Source organism: Apodemus sylvaticus, chromosome X (assembly GCF_947179515.1).
Source record: "Apodemus sylvaticus chromosome X, mApoSyl1.1, whole genome shotgun sequence".
Lineage (NCBI taxonomy): Eukaryota > Metazoa > Chordata > Mammalia > Rodentia > Muridae > Apodemus > Apodemus sylvaticus.
In genome coordinates this window covers 61,370,581-61,388,926 of record NC_067495.1, presented here as the reverse complement: position 1 = coordinate 61,388,926, position 18,346 = coordinate 61,370,581, and the positions used below count along the sequence as shown (strand labels likewise).

The 18,346-nt window shown below is 42.8% G+C and overlaps 1 protein-coding gene across 1 annotated transcript; it reads right to left on the bottom strand.

The window, feature by feature from the left end:
* Window positions 1-30: 30 nt before the first annotated feature.
* Arr3 (arrestin 3) lies at window positions 31-12,420 on the bottom strand. Its single transcript, XM_052170167.1, has 12 exons — window positions 12,413-12,420; window positions 12,130-12,160; window positions 11,920-11,980; window positions 11,679-11,723; window positions 4,889-5,088; window positions 4,725-4,784; window positions 3,830-3,897; window positions 3,054-3,189; window positions 2,782-2,866; window positions 1,591-1,663; window positions 1,028-1,165; window positions 31-118 (listed from the first exon to the last, which is right to left on the bottom strand). The coding sequence occupies exons 1-12, from the start codon at window positions 12,418-12,420 to the stop codon at window positions 31-33; spliced, it is 993 nt and encodes a 330-aa protein (XP_052026127.1).
* Between the last annotated feature and the right edge of the window lie 5,926 nt (window positions 12,421-18,346).

Here is an 18,346-nt window from a genome sequence, read left to right as displayed (position 1 = left end):
CCCCTGCCCAGACCAACTGGAAATCCTCACTTACCCCCCATAGGACACCATCAGGTTGACTCTAACTTTGTAGGACACCAGGATCCCCAGAAGCTCCTTGTTCATTCCAGGTCGAAGACTTGGCATTATGGGGGTCAATTTCGGGTGTTAGGAGTATAACTGAATTTAACTCCCCCCCCCCACCAAATCCTCCCCATGCTTTCTTCCCCCCCCCCCCCCATAGCCTTTGTCTTTTCCCAAAAGACATCCCAGGCTGTAATTGTTTCTATTCAATTGAGATAACATTTTTCTTCCTAAAATTCCATTTGATCACGTTATTGTCTGTTTGAAGGCCCAGTTTGTAGAACAGAACTACTCTGCTTGACTTTTAGGAGCCAAAGCAATCTAGCCTCATCTACTTCTCTCTTTTCTGCCCTGACTCCCAAACACCTAGGAAACAGCCTATGCAGACCTGTCTTCCCATTGCACTCCTCAAAATGCCATGTAGGATTCCTACCTTCTAGCATATTCCCATGCCGTGTTCCCAGTCTGAAATGTTGCTTTCTTCTATTTAGTGTCCAGATTTTACACATTTTTTCAAGATCTAGATCATTCTATCTCCTCTAAGAATCCCTTGACAGATATGTTGGTCTTCTATTGGACTCGCAATATAAACCACATGCACCAACACTTAATTGTTGGATTAATTTGCTTTGTTCCTCATCCAGGTCATATATTGACTGAAGGAAAAGATTGTCTTAAATTTCTCTGTATATCCCCATCATATTATATAAGAATGAACATTTAATAGGTGCTCAATAGAAACCTGCTAATTGAAAAATAAGATACTGCTCTTGCTTTTTCTCTTGCCTCTCTCTCTTGCCCTACCCATGTGACCCCTCCCCATGCTTCTCCCCTTTTTCCAAGTGGTCATGGCCAGCTCTCACCCCTCTATCTTTTCTTTCTCTCTTTACTTTTCAAGAAGAACCCTATATAGCATGTGGCTTAGGAGTAGGAAACAGACATTCTAAATTATGTGTGAGCTTACATTGTGCTAGATGCCAGATTGGTATCTTCATGCTTGAGTTTGCCATCCAGTGCCAGGCCCTTCTTCTGACAGTTGGCAGCCAAGAGTGGGGTTACTGCAAAGGTCTGGGAGAAGCTGGAGTTAGCAGCTACCGTGTCTCTTTGAAAGAGAACAAGAAAAGAACTTAGGCTATGCTTAGGCCAACTAAATGTACTTTTATTCCCAATAGTATTTCTCATAGTCTCAAGAACAAGTGGGAAATATACAGAGAAGCGGCGTATCTGTGGAGACTGGAAAAATCAGCTCTGGTAGGAAAGCACTGTCCTAGCATTGTGCCGGTCTTCCGATGAGTCATAGCCCCACCCATAGTTCTCCTGAGAGTCTCTCCCCTTATATGCTTCAACCCTCACCTTGACCTTCCTCATTTCTAAGTTATCCTTGCTATTTTGGAAGAGAATAAATGGCAAGGATCCCTTCTCTGTTGGCCTTCTTCCCACCATCTAACCCCTTTGATTTTCTCCCCTACCCCAGCCCCAACCTCAGCCCCAGCCCCAGCCCCAGCCCTAGCCCTAGCCCCAGCTCACGTAAACTCCTGAATGAATACAGTCTTCGTGTACTTGTCTAGTGAATACAGGACAACATCTGTGATCTGGACAACTGAAAAAGTCAGGGAAGGTAAATCAGTCACCCACATGGCCCCAGCTTACTGCTCTTTGATACGATCTTGTGTGGTAAAATGTGACCACATATTGTGATAGACCTGTTTCAGAAGGAAAACTCAGATAAATATTAATGGATAAGAAATACAGCTGCAAAATCAGTCTGGCGGTTCCTCCGAAAACTGGGCACCTTACTTCCAGAAGATCCTGCTATACCACTCCTGGGCATATACCCAGAAGACTACCCACCATGTAATAAGGATACATGTTCTACTATGTTCATAGCAGCCCTATTTGTAATTGCCAGATGCTGGAAAGAACCCAGGTATCCCTCAACAGAAGAGTGGATGCAAAAAATGTGGTATATCTACACAATGGAGTACTATTCAGCCATTAGAAACAATGAATTCATGAAATTCTTAGGCAAATGGATGGAGCTAGAGAATATCATACTAAGTGAGGTAACCCAGACTCAAAAGGTGAATCATGGTATGCACTCACTGATAAGTGGATATTAGCCTAGAAAACTGGAATACCCAAAACATAATCCACACATCAAATGAGGTACAAGAAGAAAGGAAGAGTGGCCCCTGGTTCTGGAAAGACTCAGTGAAACAGTATTCAGCAAAACCAGAACGGGGAAGTGGGAAGGGGTGGGTGGGAGGACAGGGGAAGAGAAGGGGACTTGTGGGACTTTCGGGGAGTGGGGGGGCTAGAAAAGGGGAAATCATTTGAAATGTAAATAAATTATATCGAATAATAATAAAAAAAAAAGATAAAAAAAAAAAAAAGAAATACAGCTGCAGCCGGGCGGTGGTGGTACTCCTGTAATCCCAGCACTTGGGAGGCAGAGGCAGGTGGATTTCTGAGTTCGAGGCCAGCCTAGTCTACAGAGTGAGTTCCAGGACAGCCAGGGCTATACAGAGAAACCATGTCTCAGGAAAAAGGAGGAGGAGGAGGAGGAGGAGAAGGAGGAGAAGGAGGAGAAGGAGGAGGAGCACTACCAAAGGTTACCACCTGTATGGTAACCTAGGAACTCAGTAGAGCAATAGGAAGATACAGCTGCGTTGTAGGACCTGTGCTTTGTGGGCACACGCAGAGCAATAGGAAGCTCACCTGCAATCTTGATTCTTCTGATGACCTTGTTAGTATAGTTGTTGATAGAAACATGTACAGAAATAGCTTCTCCATGGTAATGAACCTGAAACAGCAGACGCCTATGATAAGGTTGGAGGGAGGACACACAGACCTAAACTAAAATTCCCATTTCCTTAAAACGGTTGTTGCCCTGGCTCCTGTCTCTGCCTATCTGAGTTAAGACATCAGTAGAAAGGGGTAGCAGAGGGGATCTAAGATAAGGAATAGGATATGGGGGGAGTGCCACCAACCTCCCTGTCCATCCAGGCCTGGAGCTGTAGGGGCTGAGATGACAGAAAGAAGCTTCGAATGCTCTGTGCCCAGGGACCAGGGCCTGGTTCCAGGGCTGAAAACTGCACTTTCCGTACAACAAGCTGCACAGAATCACTGGGTAAAGTCCAAAGGATAAGCTTGAACATCTTATTCTGGAACTACAAACCACCTCACACCACCCTTAACGTTTTGTGTTTACTTGGGTGTGGCACTGGGGAAAGGCTCCCCTCAGAGACCTCCTTTGTATCCTTGATATTCTATAGACCAAGGAATTGCAAATTGCCCCACTGGCTAAATCTATCCTCTTTCCTGTATCTTATCCTGTTTGCCTCTGGCCTGTAATCTGAGAATGATGAATACAGTTGTAAATGATTAGAATGGATCAAAAAAAGCTGTATTCTATGACACACAGATATTATATAAAGTCCAAACTTCAGTGTTCATGAGTTCAGTTTTCTTAGAACACGTTTTTCCCCATTTCTATAGTGTCTGTGACTGTTCCAACACTACAATGACAACAGAGTTACATAGTTGCAACCCAGACTTGATAGGCCACAAAATGTTCATTATGTGTCATTTATCTTTTTACATGCCTGCCAATGTGAATGACTAAGACACATGAAATCCTAGGGACTCAGAACAGGGCATCCAAGTGGGTGGCAGTGGTGCTATGGTGACTAGATCTGTTTCTGCCCTAAGAGAAGTGTCTATGGTAAAGGCTTGAGGCAGGTATTTGGGGGAAAACAAGGAATACCTTTTAGGGATTTTCTCTTCCAGATTTTCTGCACAGAAACTCTTCACTTCAAAGTCAACCCCACAAGGCTATACAAAATCAGGGAGAAAGAGGATGTATTTTCAATTCCCTTGTGAAACTATATGAGAATGTCTTAGTCTGTTAGCTGTTCATTTCTCCAATCTTGTCCATTTGACTTTCTTCCTAGGCCCTGCTATAATCACATGTCTATCTACTATTGTTCAGATCTGAAACATACCCTAGATGGTTATGGGTCAAAGGCTTGGCCCCAGCTTATGTTTCTTTTCTTTTTGAGACAGGGTCTCATTGTGTAGGTCTGGCTGACCTGGAAGCCACTATATTGACCAGTTGGCTTCAAATTCAACAGAGATCTGCCTGTGTCTGCCTCCTAAATGCTGAGATTAAAAATGTGCACCACCACACTCAGCCTAGCCAATGCTTCTATTGGGAGATGGTAAAAAAATTGAGTTGAGGCCTCTTAAGTGTAATTGAGGAAGTTTGGATTTTGGAGACATGCCCTTCTCGACATTTTGTTTGCTCCCTGTGATCAGACTTCTTCTGCCACATGCTCCCATCATGATATTCTATGTTTCCACGAGCCCAAATCAACTGAGTTGTGTAGCCATAGACTGAACTATGAGAAAAAAAAAGAAAGACAAGGGGCTGGACAGTCGGGGCCCACACCTTAAATCCCAGCACTTGGGAGGTAGAGGCAGGTAGATTTCTCAGTGTGAGGCCAGCCTGGGTCTACAGAGTGAGTTCTAGGACAGCCAGGGCTATACAGAGAAACCCTGTCTCAAAGAAAAAGGAAAAAAAGAGACAAGTAAAAGCCTTCCCTCCTTTTGAGTTGATTAAGTCATTGGAGTAAAGGTCATTAACTAGTGGTCTTCCTTACCTTTCCTGAATCTTCAGGCCCAGGCTGCAGTGTTACTGAACAGGGCAGGTTAGCAACCATCTAGAAAATCAGAAGGAGCTCAGAAAAATAGGGACAACTCTTTCTGTTCTCTTTTTATCTCTTAATCTTCTCTAGAAACTTTACCCAAGACTTGAGGTCAGTACCTGAAGTGTAAAAGGATAGGCATTGGCCCCGAGCTTGTGCAGAAGCCGCTCCTGTAAGGCTGTGAGGGGGCCCTGGATGCTGGTGGGTTCAGTTGGAGCCACTTGCTTGGTCTGTACATAGAGATCTTTGCGAAATGTCAGACCAATCACATCCAAGTCATCACGGCCGTAGCGAAAAGCACATGTCAACCTAACAAACACTGCAGGCAAAGGAGGAAGAGAGTGACTTGTCAAACTAGTGGGAAAGGATATCTTAAGTGGGGGATAGGAAGACCCAGAGAGGCAAGCTAATATGATCTCAAAAGTATGGTCCAAAGAAAAAAGATCAATACATTTGATTGCAATAGAATTTTAAACTTCTCTGTTACAAGTTTCACAAAGAGAAAGGGGAATTCAGAGTTAAAATAGTTGAAACACGTATAACTGTTTAGCATTTGGAATGTTGAGAGGCTGAAGAGATAGTTCAGTTGGCAAAGAACTTGCTGTGAAAGCGTAAGGACTTGGTCCCATGGGAAAAGGTGGGGAACAATGCTTTCCATCCCAGCTCTGCTAGGTGGGGACAAGTAGGTCCCTGAGGCTCACTGGCCTAATCAGAACAGAGAGAGATCCACTCTCAAAAACCACACAAGATTGACCTCCACACATACCTGTACACACATGAACAGAATAAGTAATACCAATTGGTAAGGCACACACACACACACACACACACACACACACACACACACACACCAATCTAAAAATGTGTGAAGAATTCAGGTGGATCCTTAGCAGAAGCACATGTGGAATGGCTAATGATTTGTGTAGTCTCAGTAATAATCAGATACATTCAAATTAAAGCCACAGTGGGATAACATTTCACATAGATCATAATGTCAAAAATATTGAAGCCAGACATTACGTGTTCATGGTGATGTGGCTCAATTGGAGTTCAAATGTATGGCTGGTGGGCGCTATGGTCATATAACCACAAGCAGAACCTTTTCTCATCTTCATTTGTGAATGGAGTTAAGACCCCTATATAGCAACCATCTTTGTTTTTCCAGTTCACCTTCTGTCACCTAAGTATACAACATTCCTACCCTCTGGAGGGCCCAGAAGTAAGGCCCAATTTTGCATGCAGAGAGCAGCCTTTACAGAAAATTGAACATGCTACTTATTTGAATATGGAATGGTGAGAAAGTGAATTTCTTTTCCTAATATACTATCTAGTCTTGGATATTTTGGTCAAGCAGCATTAGTGGACTAAGAAATATATTAATTAAATAATTAAATCTCAAAAAATCCTAGCACGAGAATGAAATGTGCACTGTTAAATTTATATACAGATTAAAATTGTGTATGACAATATAAAAATTGGTTGTAGATACGTGAATGTGAAATATAAGTATACAAGCATCAGGGAACAAATAAACACTAAATCTAGGACAGTGTTTGCCTGGGTAGGAGAAAAGACAGGGATAAGGGAAAGAGACTCAAAAAGAAGGAGACAAGAAGCTTCAAGTCTATCCTTCTTTTCAAAGCTAGGTGGTAGATATATTTTTTATGCCTGAAATATTTAATGGTTTAAAAGAGTTAACAAGAATTAGGGTCAGGCATGTTCATGGATCGGCAGGATTAATACAGTTACAATGGCCATTTTGCCAAAAGCAATATACAAATTCAACACAATACCCATCAAAATCCCAACTCAATTCTTCACAGAGTTAGAAAGAGCAATTCTCAAATTCATCTGGAATAAAAAAAACAAAAAAAAAAAAACAAAAACAAAAAAAACCAAAAAAAACAGGATAGCTAAAACTATTCTCAACAACAAAAGAAATTCTGGGGGAATCAGTATCCCTGACCTCAAGCAATACTACTGAGCAATAGTGTTAAAAACTGCATGGTACTGGTATAGTGACAGGCAGGCGGATCAATGGAACAGGATTGAAGATCCAGAAATGAACCCACACACCTATGGCCACTTGATCCTTGACAAAGGGGCTGAAAACATCCAATGGAAAAAAGACAGCCTTTTAAACAAATGGTGCTGGTTCAACTGGAGGTCAGGATTCAGAAGAATGCGAATTGATCCATCCTTGTCTCCTTGTACTAAGCTCAACTCCAAATGGATCAAGGACCTCCACAGAAAGCCAGACACTCTGAAGCTAATAGAAAAGAAACTGGGGAAGATCCTTGAGGACATCGGTACAGGGGGAAAGTTTCTGAACAGAACACTAATGCCTCTAAGATCAAGAATTGACAAATGGGACCTCATAAAATTACAAAGTTTCTGTAAAGCAAAGGACACCATCAAAAGGACAAATAGGCAACCAACAAATTGGGAAAAGATCTTCACCACCCTACATCAGATAGAGGGCTAATATCCAATATATACAAAGAACTCAAGAAGTTAGACCCCAGAAAACCAAATAACCCTATTAAAAATGGGGTACAGAGTTAAACAAAGAATTCTCACCTGAAGAACTTCGGATGGCAGAGAAACATCTTAAAAAATGCTCAACTTCATTAGTCATCGGGGAAATGCAAATCAAAACAACCCTGAGATTTCACCTTACACCAGTCAGAATGGCTAAGATTAAAAATTCAGGAGACAGCAGGTGTTGGAGAGGGTGTGGAGAAAGAGGAACACTCCTCCACTGCTGGTAGGATTGCATATTGGTACAACCACTCTGGAAATCAGTCTGGCGGTTCCTCAGAAAGCTGGGCACGTCATTTCCGAAAGATCCTGCTATACCACTTCTGGGTATATACCCAGAGGATTCCCCAGCATGCAATAAGGATATATGCTGCACTATGTTCATAGCAGCCCTATTTATAATAACCAGAAGCTGGAAAGAACCCAGGTATCCCTCAGTGGAGGAATGGATACAGAAACTGTGGTATATATAGAAAATGGAGTACTATTCAGCCATTAGAAACAATGAATTCATGAAATTCTTAGGCAAATGGATGGAGCTGGAGAACATCATACTAAGTGAGGTAACCAAGACTCAAAAGATGAATCATGGTATGCACTCACTAATAAGTGGTTATTAACCTAGAAACTTGGAATACCCAAAACATAATCCACACATCAAATGAGGTACAAGAAGAACAGAGGAGTGGCCCCTGGTTCTAGAAAGACTCAGTGAAGCAGTATAGGGCAAAACCAGAACGGGGAAGTGGGAAGGCGTGGGTGGGAGAATAGGGGGAGAGAAGGGGGCTTATGTGACTTTCGGGGAGTGGAGGACCAGAAAAGAGGAAATCATTTGAAATGTAAATAAAAAAATATATCAAATGAAATAAAAAAAGAATTAAGGTCAGGTACCAGCAAGATAGCTCAGTGGGTAAAAGTGCTTGTTCCTTCAGCTGGATGACTTTCTTTCAATCCCTGGAGCCCACAAAAACTGGAAGTGGTGGCTTGCCTCTATAATCCCTGCATTCCTAAGGTGAGATGGGAGGCAGAAGCAGAATTGGCCAGAAATTCATGTTATAAACATTTTGTGAAACATTAGGCAATAAAACTCTCTGGGAATTCAGCCTATAGAGCTAATTGGATACATACAGGGGTGGGGGTGGAGTGCTTTACACAGTTGTTTATTACAGCAAATTGTTGAAAACAGAGATGTCCAATGAGTAGATTGTAAGTGCAGCTTCATAGATTATGGATTCTTATATGTTAACATGGGCTTAAACGAAAATTATAAAATATTTATGGTATAACCCTTAAATAAAATAGGATTTTTTTCCATAAAAATGTAAGTAAATGAAAGCTGAGATGGGGTTAGGAGTAATAAGATTATAATCCCTTTATCTGTGAGGACCTTGAACTCACAGACATCCACTGCCTCTGCCTCCCAAGAGAACAGCCCCTTCTGAAACGCCAGGCTTCACACTATCACAGAGCTAGCCTTGGAAGCCAGCCCTGCAAAACAACGCGTTCCATTTCCTTGCCTTCTCAGTGTTTTGCTTTGTTTTATCTGCTCTTGGCAGAAGAGGGTTATATCCTAGCGGAGGATGCTAAACTCCTGAGGTCAGGTCAGAGGTCAGGCAGGACTGGAGGACTTTGCTCTTTCTGCTGCTTGTGCTAGGTACTAACAGCAAGGTATTCCAGGAACAGTTTATCTGCTTGACAACCTCACCTCAAAGTCTGTTAGACCTTTTCCTATCTCATTCCTTATCTGTTTCATTTGTCCCCTCACCCTGCCTTCTGACTGCTAATTTCGGTGGCTGTGTGGTGATTATAGGGATTAAGCTTATGGTTTTTTAGGGTTTTTTTTTTTTTTTTTTGAGACAGGTCTCTCTATGAAGTTCTAGCTGGTCTGGAATTCACTATGTAGACCAGACTGAGACAGGTCTCTCTATGAAGTTCTAGCTGGCCTGGAATTCACTATGTAGACCAGACCAGAGTTTCAAACTCACAGAGTCTCATGCATACTAAGTAAGTGCCCCCACTGCTTATCTTTCTTTGTACTTTCTTATTTTGACGCAAGATCTCACTAAATTTGCCTAGTCTACTCTTGAACTTTTTGTGATCCTGCTGCCTGAGCCCTTCTTGCCCAGGTAGCAGGGATTACAGGCCTATATTACCAGGCCCGACAAGTTGCCTTTATTTTCTTCTAAAAGTCAACATCTACTCCAAATGTGTCCATTTTGTCTTAATGATATAATTAATTATATAAAGTATGTACAAACTTATGGGTTTCAAAAATATAATCAAAAAGAAAATTCAAAGCATCACATTCCAGCGATAAGCACCATGTGATCTGCCCTGATGCCTTCCAAATTGTCTTCTTTCTATAACTGAACACACGGATATCTTGGGTGCTTAGAGCTGTTGGCTCATTTCTTTTCTGAAATTAAACATTTGAAAAAACGTTTGTGACTACTGTTTGTTCACACGCAGTTGCAAAGAATAACACACGGAGAGGCCAGCTGGAGTGCCGTGCTATAAGCAATAGTGTGTGGACCATGCCCCACATCTTTTGCCTCGCTTGCCTTTACCACTCAGTGCATCGGAAAGGATGCTTTGCATTCACGCATACATCTGTGATGGAGAAGGACGTGAGAAAATACGGTGAAAGTGAGGACGTTCATAAAGTAACAAAGCATAAGACTGGGAAGAAATGTCAAGAAATAGGTAAGACTGAAGTGAACAGTAAGGCAAAACTCTACTAAAGAGGCATAAAAAGCTCAAAGGAAAAGGAGCATTGTATCTAATTTCTGAGTCAACCTGTAATTTTTGAGAGGTAAGTTCTTACTATATGCCAGGTGGTGGTGGCGCACACCTTTAATCCCAGCACTTGGGAGGCAGAGGCAGGCAGATTTCTGAGTTCGAGGCCAGCCTGGTCTACAGAGTGAGTTCCAGGACAGCCAGGGCTACACAGAGAAACCCTGTCTCAAAAAAAACAAAACCAACCAAACAAGTTCTTACTATATGGTCTTCACAGGCCTGAAAGTCAGTCTGCACGCCGGCCTAGCCTGGGTCCTGTGCTTTGCTTGCTGCCTCAGCCTCCTGGATGCTGGGCGTAGATGTCAGCCATCATGCCAAGCAACATACAGTCTTTAAAAAAGCAAATATTTCATTTCCTAGGTCATTCTGGGTATTTTTAGGAGTGTAGGGATAAAGCCACTTAGATTTTAGAAACAGAGTATTTGTTACTTATAAAGAAGTTGGCTAGTTTGTGCCTATACTGAAAAGTTTCTCTGACATTTGAAATTGTCCAGATTGCTTATCCATAGTGCTTAATCTCAGAGAGGAAGCTCTTTCGTTCCCCAGAATCTAAAGGCTATTTCTGGACTAGTAGTCACCAACCGGTTCTGAATCTTTTTTCCAGTTGAACACAATTTTCAGTCCAGTTGGATCCCAGTGGGGTTAATCCATAGTGAGAATTAAAAGGGAAAAATCCAGTGGGAAGTATTTCAGTGCAATCTTGAACGAGAGTTCTGCTGCGGGAGTGCTGCGTTGTCTCCTGCTGGTACTGCCTGTGCTCATTATTTCTTTGGAATTTCTGTTAAATACATGTATAGGCAGTTTCTCTCTCTCTCTCTTTCTCTCTCTCTCTCTCTCTTCCTCCTCTCCCTCTCCTCTCTCTTTCTCTCTCTGTCTACACACACAAACACACACACACACACACACACACACACACACACACACACGGAAAAACAAACAAACAGATTAAGAAAAAAATTCCTGATAGGATGATATCTATCAAAGCTTTTAAAATGGAAGCCCGAGGGACACTTTGGCTACAGAAAAAAAAAAAAGAGGAATATTTGATTTATACTGGTCTTTACAAATCTTTTAGTGAGTCGTTATCATTTGAAAGTCAAGAAATTTATGTAAAAGTATTGATTTTCTGTGTATTAGCTCATTCCATAGGCAGTCTAAGCCTAAATTGAAACCAGTGGTCAAGCAGGACCACCATAGCAATAATGGGGAAAACCCACAAATTTTATTAAGACATTATTTTAATTTCAACACGTCTGTTTGTTTTGTTTAATTCTGCAGAGTGCATATTTTATTTGTTCTTTAGACATATAGGTATTTTGAATACTATTTGCAGAAAGAATAAAAAATGACTTTTGAGATTTGGGACCTATAAAGTACTTAGTCTGAGCTCTGCTTCCAGTACTTTTAATAACTCAAAGACTGTGGCCACATTGGGCTGACCTTCCCTGCTGCTTTCTGCTTTCCCATGCTCCTCTGCTCTAAGAGCACTCACTCATTTGCCTGTTTTGCAAACGCAGCATTTCAGTTGGGACTCCTGCAGCTTTACAAAAACCAGTAAGAATGTCTACTTACTCTTTCGACCTTTTAAGTACTCAGGGTCAACAACAACAACTCCATCTGCAGAGAGAGGGAGAGATGGCACATTGCTCAGGAAAAGTTGGAGTTAGGAGTGAAACAAAAGTTGATTCCTGAACTGCTTCTTTCCTTTCTACCTTTCAATTGGCCTGTTGCTCTGCATGGTCATGCCTGGACTTTCTTTCACTTCCTGGCTCCCACTCCCTTCTCAGGCTCTTCCCACTTTAGACTCACTAACCAATGGGCTCCACAGTGTCCACATCATCCACGAAGTCTCGTTTCCCCAGGTAGATGGAAAACTGGTGTGGAACAACTCGTTACATTAGTCTCACAGTTATCTTTGAAGAAATGGTCCCAAAGCCTGGACCCAGCCCACCGAGATGCTGAAGAATGGACCCATTCATCCCCACTGCCCTTCCATTCGGACAGATGAGCCAGGTTCTCTTACCTTCCCATTGGAGCTAGTCTTCTTAAACACTCTATGGGGTGAACAGTCATAAAGAAGAAGGATGGTTGGCAGAACAGGGAAGAGGAGAGAAAAGAAAAGAAAGGAAAGTTTGGGGAACAGGAAAAATTTCTAGGATTGGAAGAGGCTCTGAGATCATTAGATAGAGCAAAGGTAGAGATAACTGGTGTAGGGCAAAGCTATAAACCCCTCCACACAAAAGGCAAATACTCAGGCTTGGATAAGGAACAATTCACACATCCAAAGCATTATAAGGTATTCTTACGTGGACATGCTGGCCAAGGAATTTACGTTGAATATTTCCTGAGATGAGGCGAAGGAGAGTGCTCTGTTATTTAACTCCTGCTTTTCTTAGTGCACTGTAGTATCCCACAGAGATGCACCTAGTATAATAGAAATTGACTGCCTTAGATACCACACCAGTACCCAATGCTTTCTGGTTTTCCCTCTTCTTAGAGCAACTCTTCAATTACACACTTAACCTAACTAGACAATGGGAAAACACCTCCCTCCTTCATTTTTTCTGTCTGTCTGTCTCTCTGTTGCTCTCTCTCCCTTGTGTGTGTGTGTGTGTGTGTGTGTGTGTGTGTGCATGTATACACGCATGCACAGGTGCATATGTGTGGAAGCCAGAGGGATATCCAGTGTCTTTCTTGATTGCTCCCAATCTTATTTTTTTAACCCCTTCTATTTATCCTACTTGCTCATACTCCATCTCTTAAATACGTTTCTTGGGCTGCATTGGTACTGAACATCAACTAGCACACAGTTAACTATATGAATAAATAAATGAATGGATGAAATCTCCTTTTGTCCTTGTACTGGACTTGACCCTGAATTGGGATGATTTTGACCTCCAGCTCAGAAGAAAGAACAGGGGCAGAGGTGGGGAAGGAAGAGGGAAAGCTGTAGGACAGAAGGGGTTGGGCTCTCACTTTCTTGGGGTGGTGGTAGAAGCCTCTGTGGAGGCTGAAAGCCCTCTTTGCCCTTGCTTATCATCCCTCTTGTAACTTTCCTCAAACATTTCCATCCTATCCCCACTCATCTCTTCAGTGCTAGGGAAGGCACAGAGAGGGAATTGTCTTTCTGGTGCTTTTTTTCAATTCATAGTAGGCTTGCTCAGAGGGATGAGTTGGGGGTGGTGAGTTCTAGAAGTATCTTACATCAGCCTGAAAATCCATTGCTTATCTCAGAAAAGATGCCCCTCTCCTCCTAAAGAAGGTGCTAAAGGCAAGGGAGATGGACTTAGTATGAACTAGAAGCAGAGAGATTTAGCATGTTACCTGAGGAAAGAGATGAAGCTCACACCAGCCTCCAGCTCTGGTTGCTAAGCTGGCCTCCCAGCCTCTTATATCTACAATCCTCTGAATGTGTAGATTAGTGGGAGTCAGAGAACAAGAATAGGGTTGGGGTGGGTGGCATGAAACACCGCTATAATTAGCTCAGGGGCCAAGAGTTTGGAAAACAGATTAGTGAGTACAGATTAGTGACTATGGTTCAGCTGGTTGTTCCTGAGGAGGTAAGCCAGAGCTAGGGGATTCTGATGATGTTACTGAATGAAGAAAAAAATAAGAAGAACATAACTGCTTTTATGTATAGTGGAGGAGATTTATTGTAGATAAGAGAGAGAACGTAGCCAGACATATGTGGAAAGGTCCAGAACAGACATGATCCTGAGCTGGGTTGTGTGCATGCGCACTTGTGTGTGTGTGTGTGTGTGTGTGTGTTGGAGGTAGGTGAGCCAGGAGCCCTGGAAACCAAGTGTCAAGAGGCCAAAGGAACCGAAAGGTAAAAAAGACTATGTAGCCCAAAAGGCTGGGGGAACTGTAGTCCAGGCTCTGGGCCAGAGAGTTGGGGATGTGTAGGGACTGAGGGAGTGGGAAGGACTGGGAGAACTGGAAGTCAGGTCCGCTTTGATATGTCAAATAGGCACTTCAGACATTTGTCCTGGGATTGAGACCCAGCACTTACTGGTGGGGTCATTTAAGAAGAAAATTGGTGGGTTTGGACTTGTGAAAACCTTGCACATGGGGGTTGGGATCAAAATCAAGTTGGAATTCTTAAAGGTGAGGCATAACACAGGGGAAAACTGTTAGGGTTCACAGTGTGGACCTAGGTTTGTCTGAACAATTTGTGTCACATTCCGGCCTCTGGAATTTTCCAGGCCACAGGAAAGCCAAGAGCACGGGAAAGAGTAGCCTTTCTCCGTGTTCCCCAACCTGAGACTTTGTTCCAGTGCACAGCAGGAATCAATCTTCTGCAGGTGATGGGGCGCTAGTAGAGAGCTTTGACTTTCTTATCAGCAAGGAAGGTAATCATAGCATTCCTGGCCTAGAGGCAGGTTCTCGGCTAGACGAATTGAACATTACACATGCAGGGAATAGGCAATTGACATCTGTATGACCCAGGCCTAGAATAACTTCCCTACCTCCCACCGTCCAGCTCTAGAGTCTTTCCAATCCCTGAAACTAGGTCCATGCTCTAAGCAGCTTCCCTTACCTTGTGTGACCACTCATATGGAATTAGAGATATTTTTGTCCCTGCAGCTGCCAGGACATCTATTTCTTGTTTTTCTCATAGGGCCTTGGCTCCACCTCTGTAGGCCTGAAGCATGTAGAAGCAGAAACTCCAAGGTCTGAGGATCTAGGACTCTGATTCCCCCTTAGACCTAGCTGGTCTACAGTATTTACTTATATCCATAGTCTTCAATACTTGAGACGGGTTCTCTAGTCCTCAGAGGATAGCTAGAGCTGTGGTTTAGAAGGCTGGCTGAGTTGGGTCTTTCTTTTCCTTACCCAGGACCCTATATAGGGTAGAGATAGAAGTATCAAAATTAACATATGGTTGGGTATGGTGGCACATGCCTCTGATCCCAGCATTCAGTAGGTGAAAGCAGGTAGATCTCTGTGAGTTCCAGGACAACCAGGGCTGCACAGAGACTTAGTATATGAAAGAACCTAATAACAGTGAAAGAGCTTAGAACTCACAACCAAAGGCTACATGGATGGGACACAGCACCCAAGTGAGATAAGTCCTGATGTACACATACTGGAAACGGTGAGTGCTATGTTCATGACCTCAAAAGTCACAACTCCTGTAGCCCAGGGCCATTGAACTTCCAGTTCTCTGGTTTATTTCCTCCATTGGAAATGTTCCCTTTCGTAAGAAGCAGTCTCTGTTACTACCACTACCCAGATGTCTCTGGTCACAAGAATCTGGAAGTCCAGCAAGGGCCCTGCAGATTCCAATATCTGCGTCTAACACCTAGGTGGAATCCCGAGATAGAATCAGCTGACTGAGTCAGCTGCTGGCATTTGTGACCTGTATGCACCTCAGGGTCTTTTCAGTTTTAATTGTTCTGTGTCTTTCACAGACATTTCCAGGTAGCTAAAGAACCTCATATTCTACTAGGCCTGTAAGGAGACAGAAAATAAGCTTCAGTGATTATGGTGGGGGCAGGTCATAAAACAAGAATCAATCTATTTTTGGCCTAACTTTCACCAGACTCACACTCAAAGTCCCATTTTTATCACTTCCTCTTTCAAGTCAGGTTATAGTCCCCTTAGTTGGAAGAAAAGAGACCTTGTAGGTCTTTAACTCCTTACTATGATATTCAAATCACTATCTCTCTTTTTTCCCCTGAATATTTGTAATTCAAGGCTGTGATATAATCTGTAGATGGTAAAATGTGCAAGGTTTTTTTTTTTTTTTTTTTTTTTTTTTTTTTTTTTTTTTTGAGACAAGGTCTCATTGTACCGCTCAGGCTAGCCCAGAACTCACAACTCCTGCCTTAACTTCTACAGTTCTGTGATTACAGGCATATGCTGCCGTGCCCAGAATAATGAACAAATATTGAGAGCACTTCAGTGAATTCTAACTTACTATGATGGACTAAATATCAATCCCCTAAATAGCAGGTCATAATCACTGAAGCCTATAGACATCGCCTTACATGGTGAAAGGGATTTGCAGATGTGATTAAGGCTCTTAAAAATAGAGAGATTATTCTGGATTATCCAGGTGGGCCCAAATGGAGTCATTAGTCTCATTATTGAAGGAGAGGCAACATGGGTGTGATGACACACCTTGAATGCTAGCATTTGAGAGGCAGAAGCAGATGGATCTCTGAGTTCAAGGCCAGCCTGGTTACATCGCGAAGACCAGGCCAGCCAGCGCTACATGGTGAGACCCTATCTAAAACAAGCAAACAAACACCAGATTAAGTAAAACTCTGCTGACACCTTAATTTTAGCCCATTGATGCTGACTTCAGACGTCTGACCTCAGTATTTGTAAGAGAACTGTCATGTATTGTCTTAAGTCGTCTGTGATAATTAGTTGCAATATCTGTAGAAAACCAATACTCCTATGTACACCCACATTCCCCCAACAAATTCCCTTGTGCTGCTTTCCTATTAAACAATCCCCTATAGAGAACTGTTGCTATCTTTTGAGTATCTGCATTTTCCAAAGATGCAAGGGTCAGGGAGCAAAGGAACACATCTGATACACTGCTGGGAGCAGTATTTTCAGGTCCTTTCTACTCCCACTCTGCACGCTCCAGTGCTATCCCTACTAGGTCTTCCAGTTCCCATGTGAAGATCACACCTCTGCATGAGGAAGGGTGGCTTATTCACTGAAGGCTGTACAAACAGGATTGTAGCAGACAGTATTGCATATCAACTCAGTAGCCCTCTCCCCATCTTTGTAGAGAGAGTCACTATTTTTAGAGGTATCTACCCTTCTCTGGTGCTCCTTTTAATAAATCAGATTAAAAAAAATCAGATAGGGTCGTTTCATCTCCTTGAAAGTGACTGGGTTAGCTAGGCATGATGAAATTCAGGCCACTGAGATGTGAGGGGTAATATGCTGGAGAGATTCTGAAAAAGGTTTCCTGAATGATAAAAATAAATACACAGGAAGAGAGGCCTTCCTCTCTCCTCATTGAATAGTGCCAAGTTTGGATGCAATGCACAAACTGCCACAGTCCCCTTGTGACCATGAATGTTCCTAACAACATGCTGAGGGTTGCAGATCAGAAAGATGGAGCGAATCTAGATTTGTATGATATTACTAAACTGCTGAATCTGCTCCTGGACTTAAATGAAAGCTAATATACCTCTCTCTCTCTCTCTCTCTCTCTCTCTCTCTCTCTCTCTCTCTCTCTCCCTCTCTCTTAAGGTAGATGAAATTTTCTGTTTTATAACTGAAAGCAAATCAACAGATTTTAAAATATCATATTAGCATGTGTTAATTATGCATAATAATAGGTTTCGTTATAACTTTTCCAGACATGAACATGATGCATTTTGACCATGTTCACACTCATTACTCTTTCTTGTCCCCTTCCCCCTCTTCTCGACTAATACCCCTTTATATTTTCATGTCTGTTTTCTATGACCCAAAGAGATCAGGGTTGTTTATAGGAGCATGGGGTAGACTTTGTTTACAGGAACAGGGGCATTTTATCAGCAGCAACACCACTGAAGAAAACCTCTCACCCTCTCCACCATCAGTTATACATAAATCCTCAGGGGCGAGGTGGGTCCCCAGGAGCTCCTCTCCCTTCCACGATGGGGGTGTCCACGAGCTCAATTCTGTGCAGATCTTGAACAGTGAGTCCAGGACTGGAACAGCCACGCCAGGCCTGGAACTCAGTGTTCCACACGGCTCCCCCACCTTTCTCTGGCTCTTACATTCTTTCCAAATCAACAGCTTTGAGTGGGATGTGAGCAAGGGCACTGGCTCAGTGGGGGAGGATGGAAAGGTGCTAGATGGATCAGCCACTGGCAACTACCTACATGATCGCATTTAGAAAGACAAGGAAGGCACACAAAGCTGGCTGTGGGGTCAGGCCTGTAGTGCTAGCACTGTGGAGGCTGGGGTAGGAGGATTGCCTAGTTCAAGACCAGCCTGGGATTCATAGTGGGTTACTGGCCAACCTGAGGTATGAGGTAAGGCTCTATTTAACCCCCCTGCCCCAATTTCTTTAAAGGTGCACTAGAGGGAGGGCACCTGAGCAAAGCCTCACTTGAGCCTAACTGTGTGGGGCCGGCCTCTTTCATGCGGCCGTGTTAGTAAATTTGGATTATCCAGGGTTCTGGTTACTATTTCTATCCAGCAAGCTTTAACTCTCAGAAGGTGACCTCGTTTTTTTTTTTTTTTTTTTTCACTTCCTAAGGAAGAGACTCCGAATATAG

Bases quoted from the DNA above. Each gene is read 5' to 3' on its own strand.
- Arr3 (XM_052170167.1), bottom strand. The intron at 3,898-4,724 runs GTAAGGAAGACC...GATTTTGTATAG, and splicing joins GGCCTGAAGATTCAGGAAAG to CCTTGTGGGGTTGACTTTGA. The intron at 1,166-1,590 runs GTGAGCTGGGGC...TCTCTTTCAAAG, and splicing joins GTATTCATTCAGGAGTTTAC to AGACACGGTAGCTGCTAACT.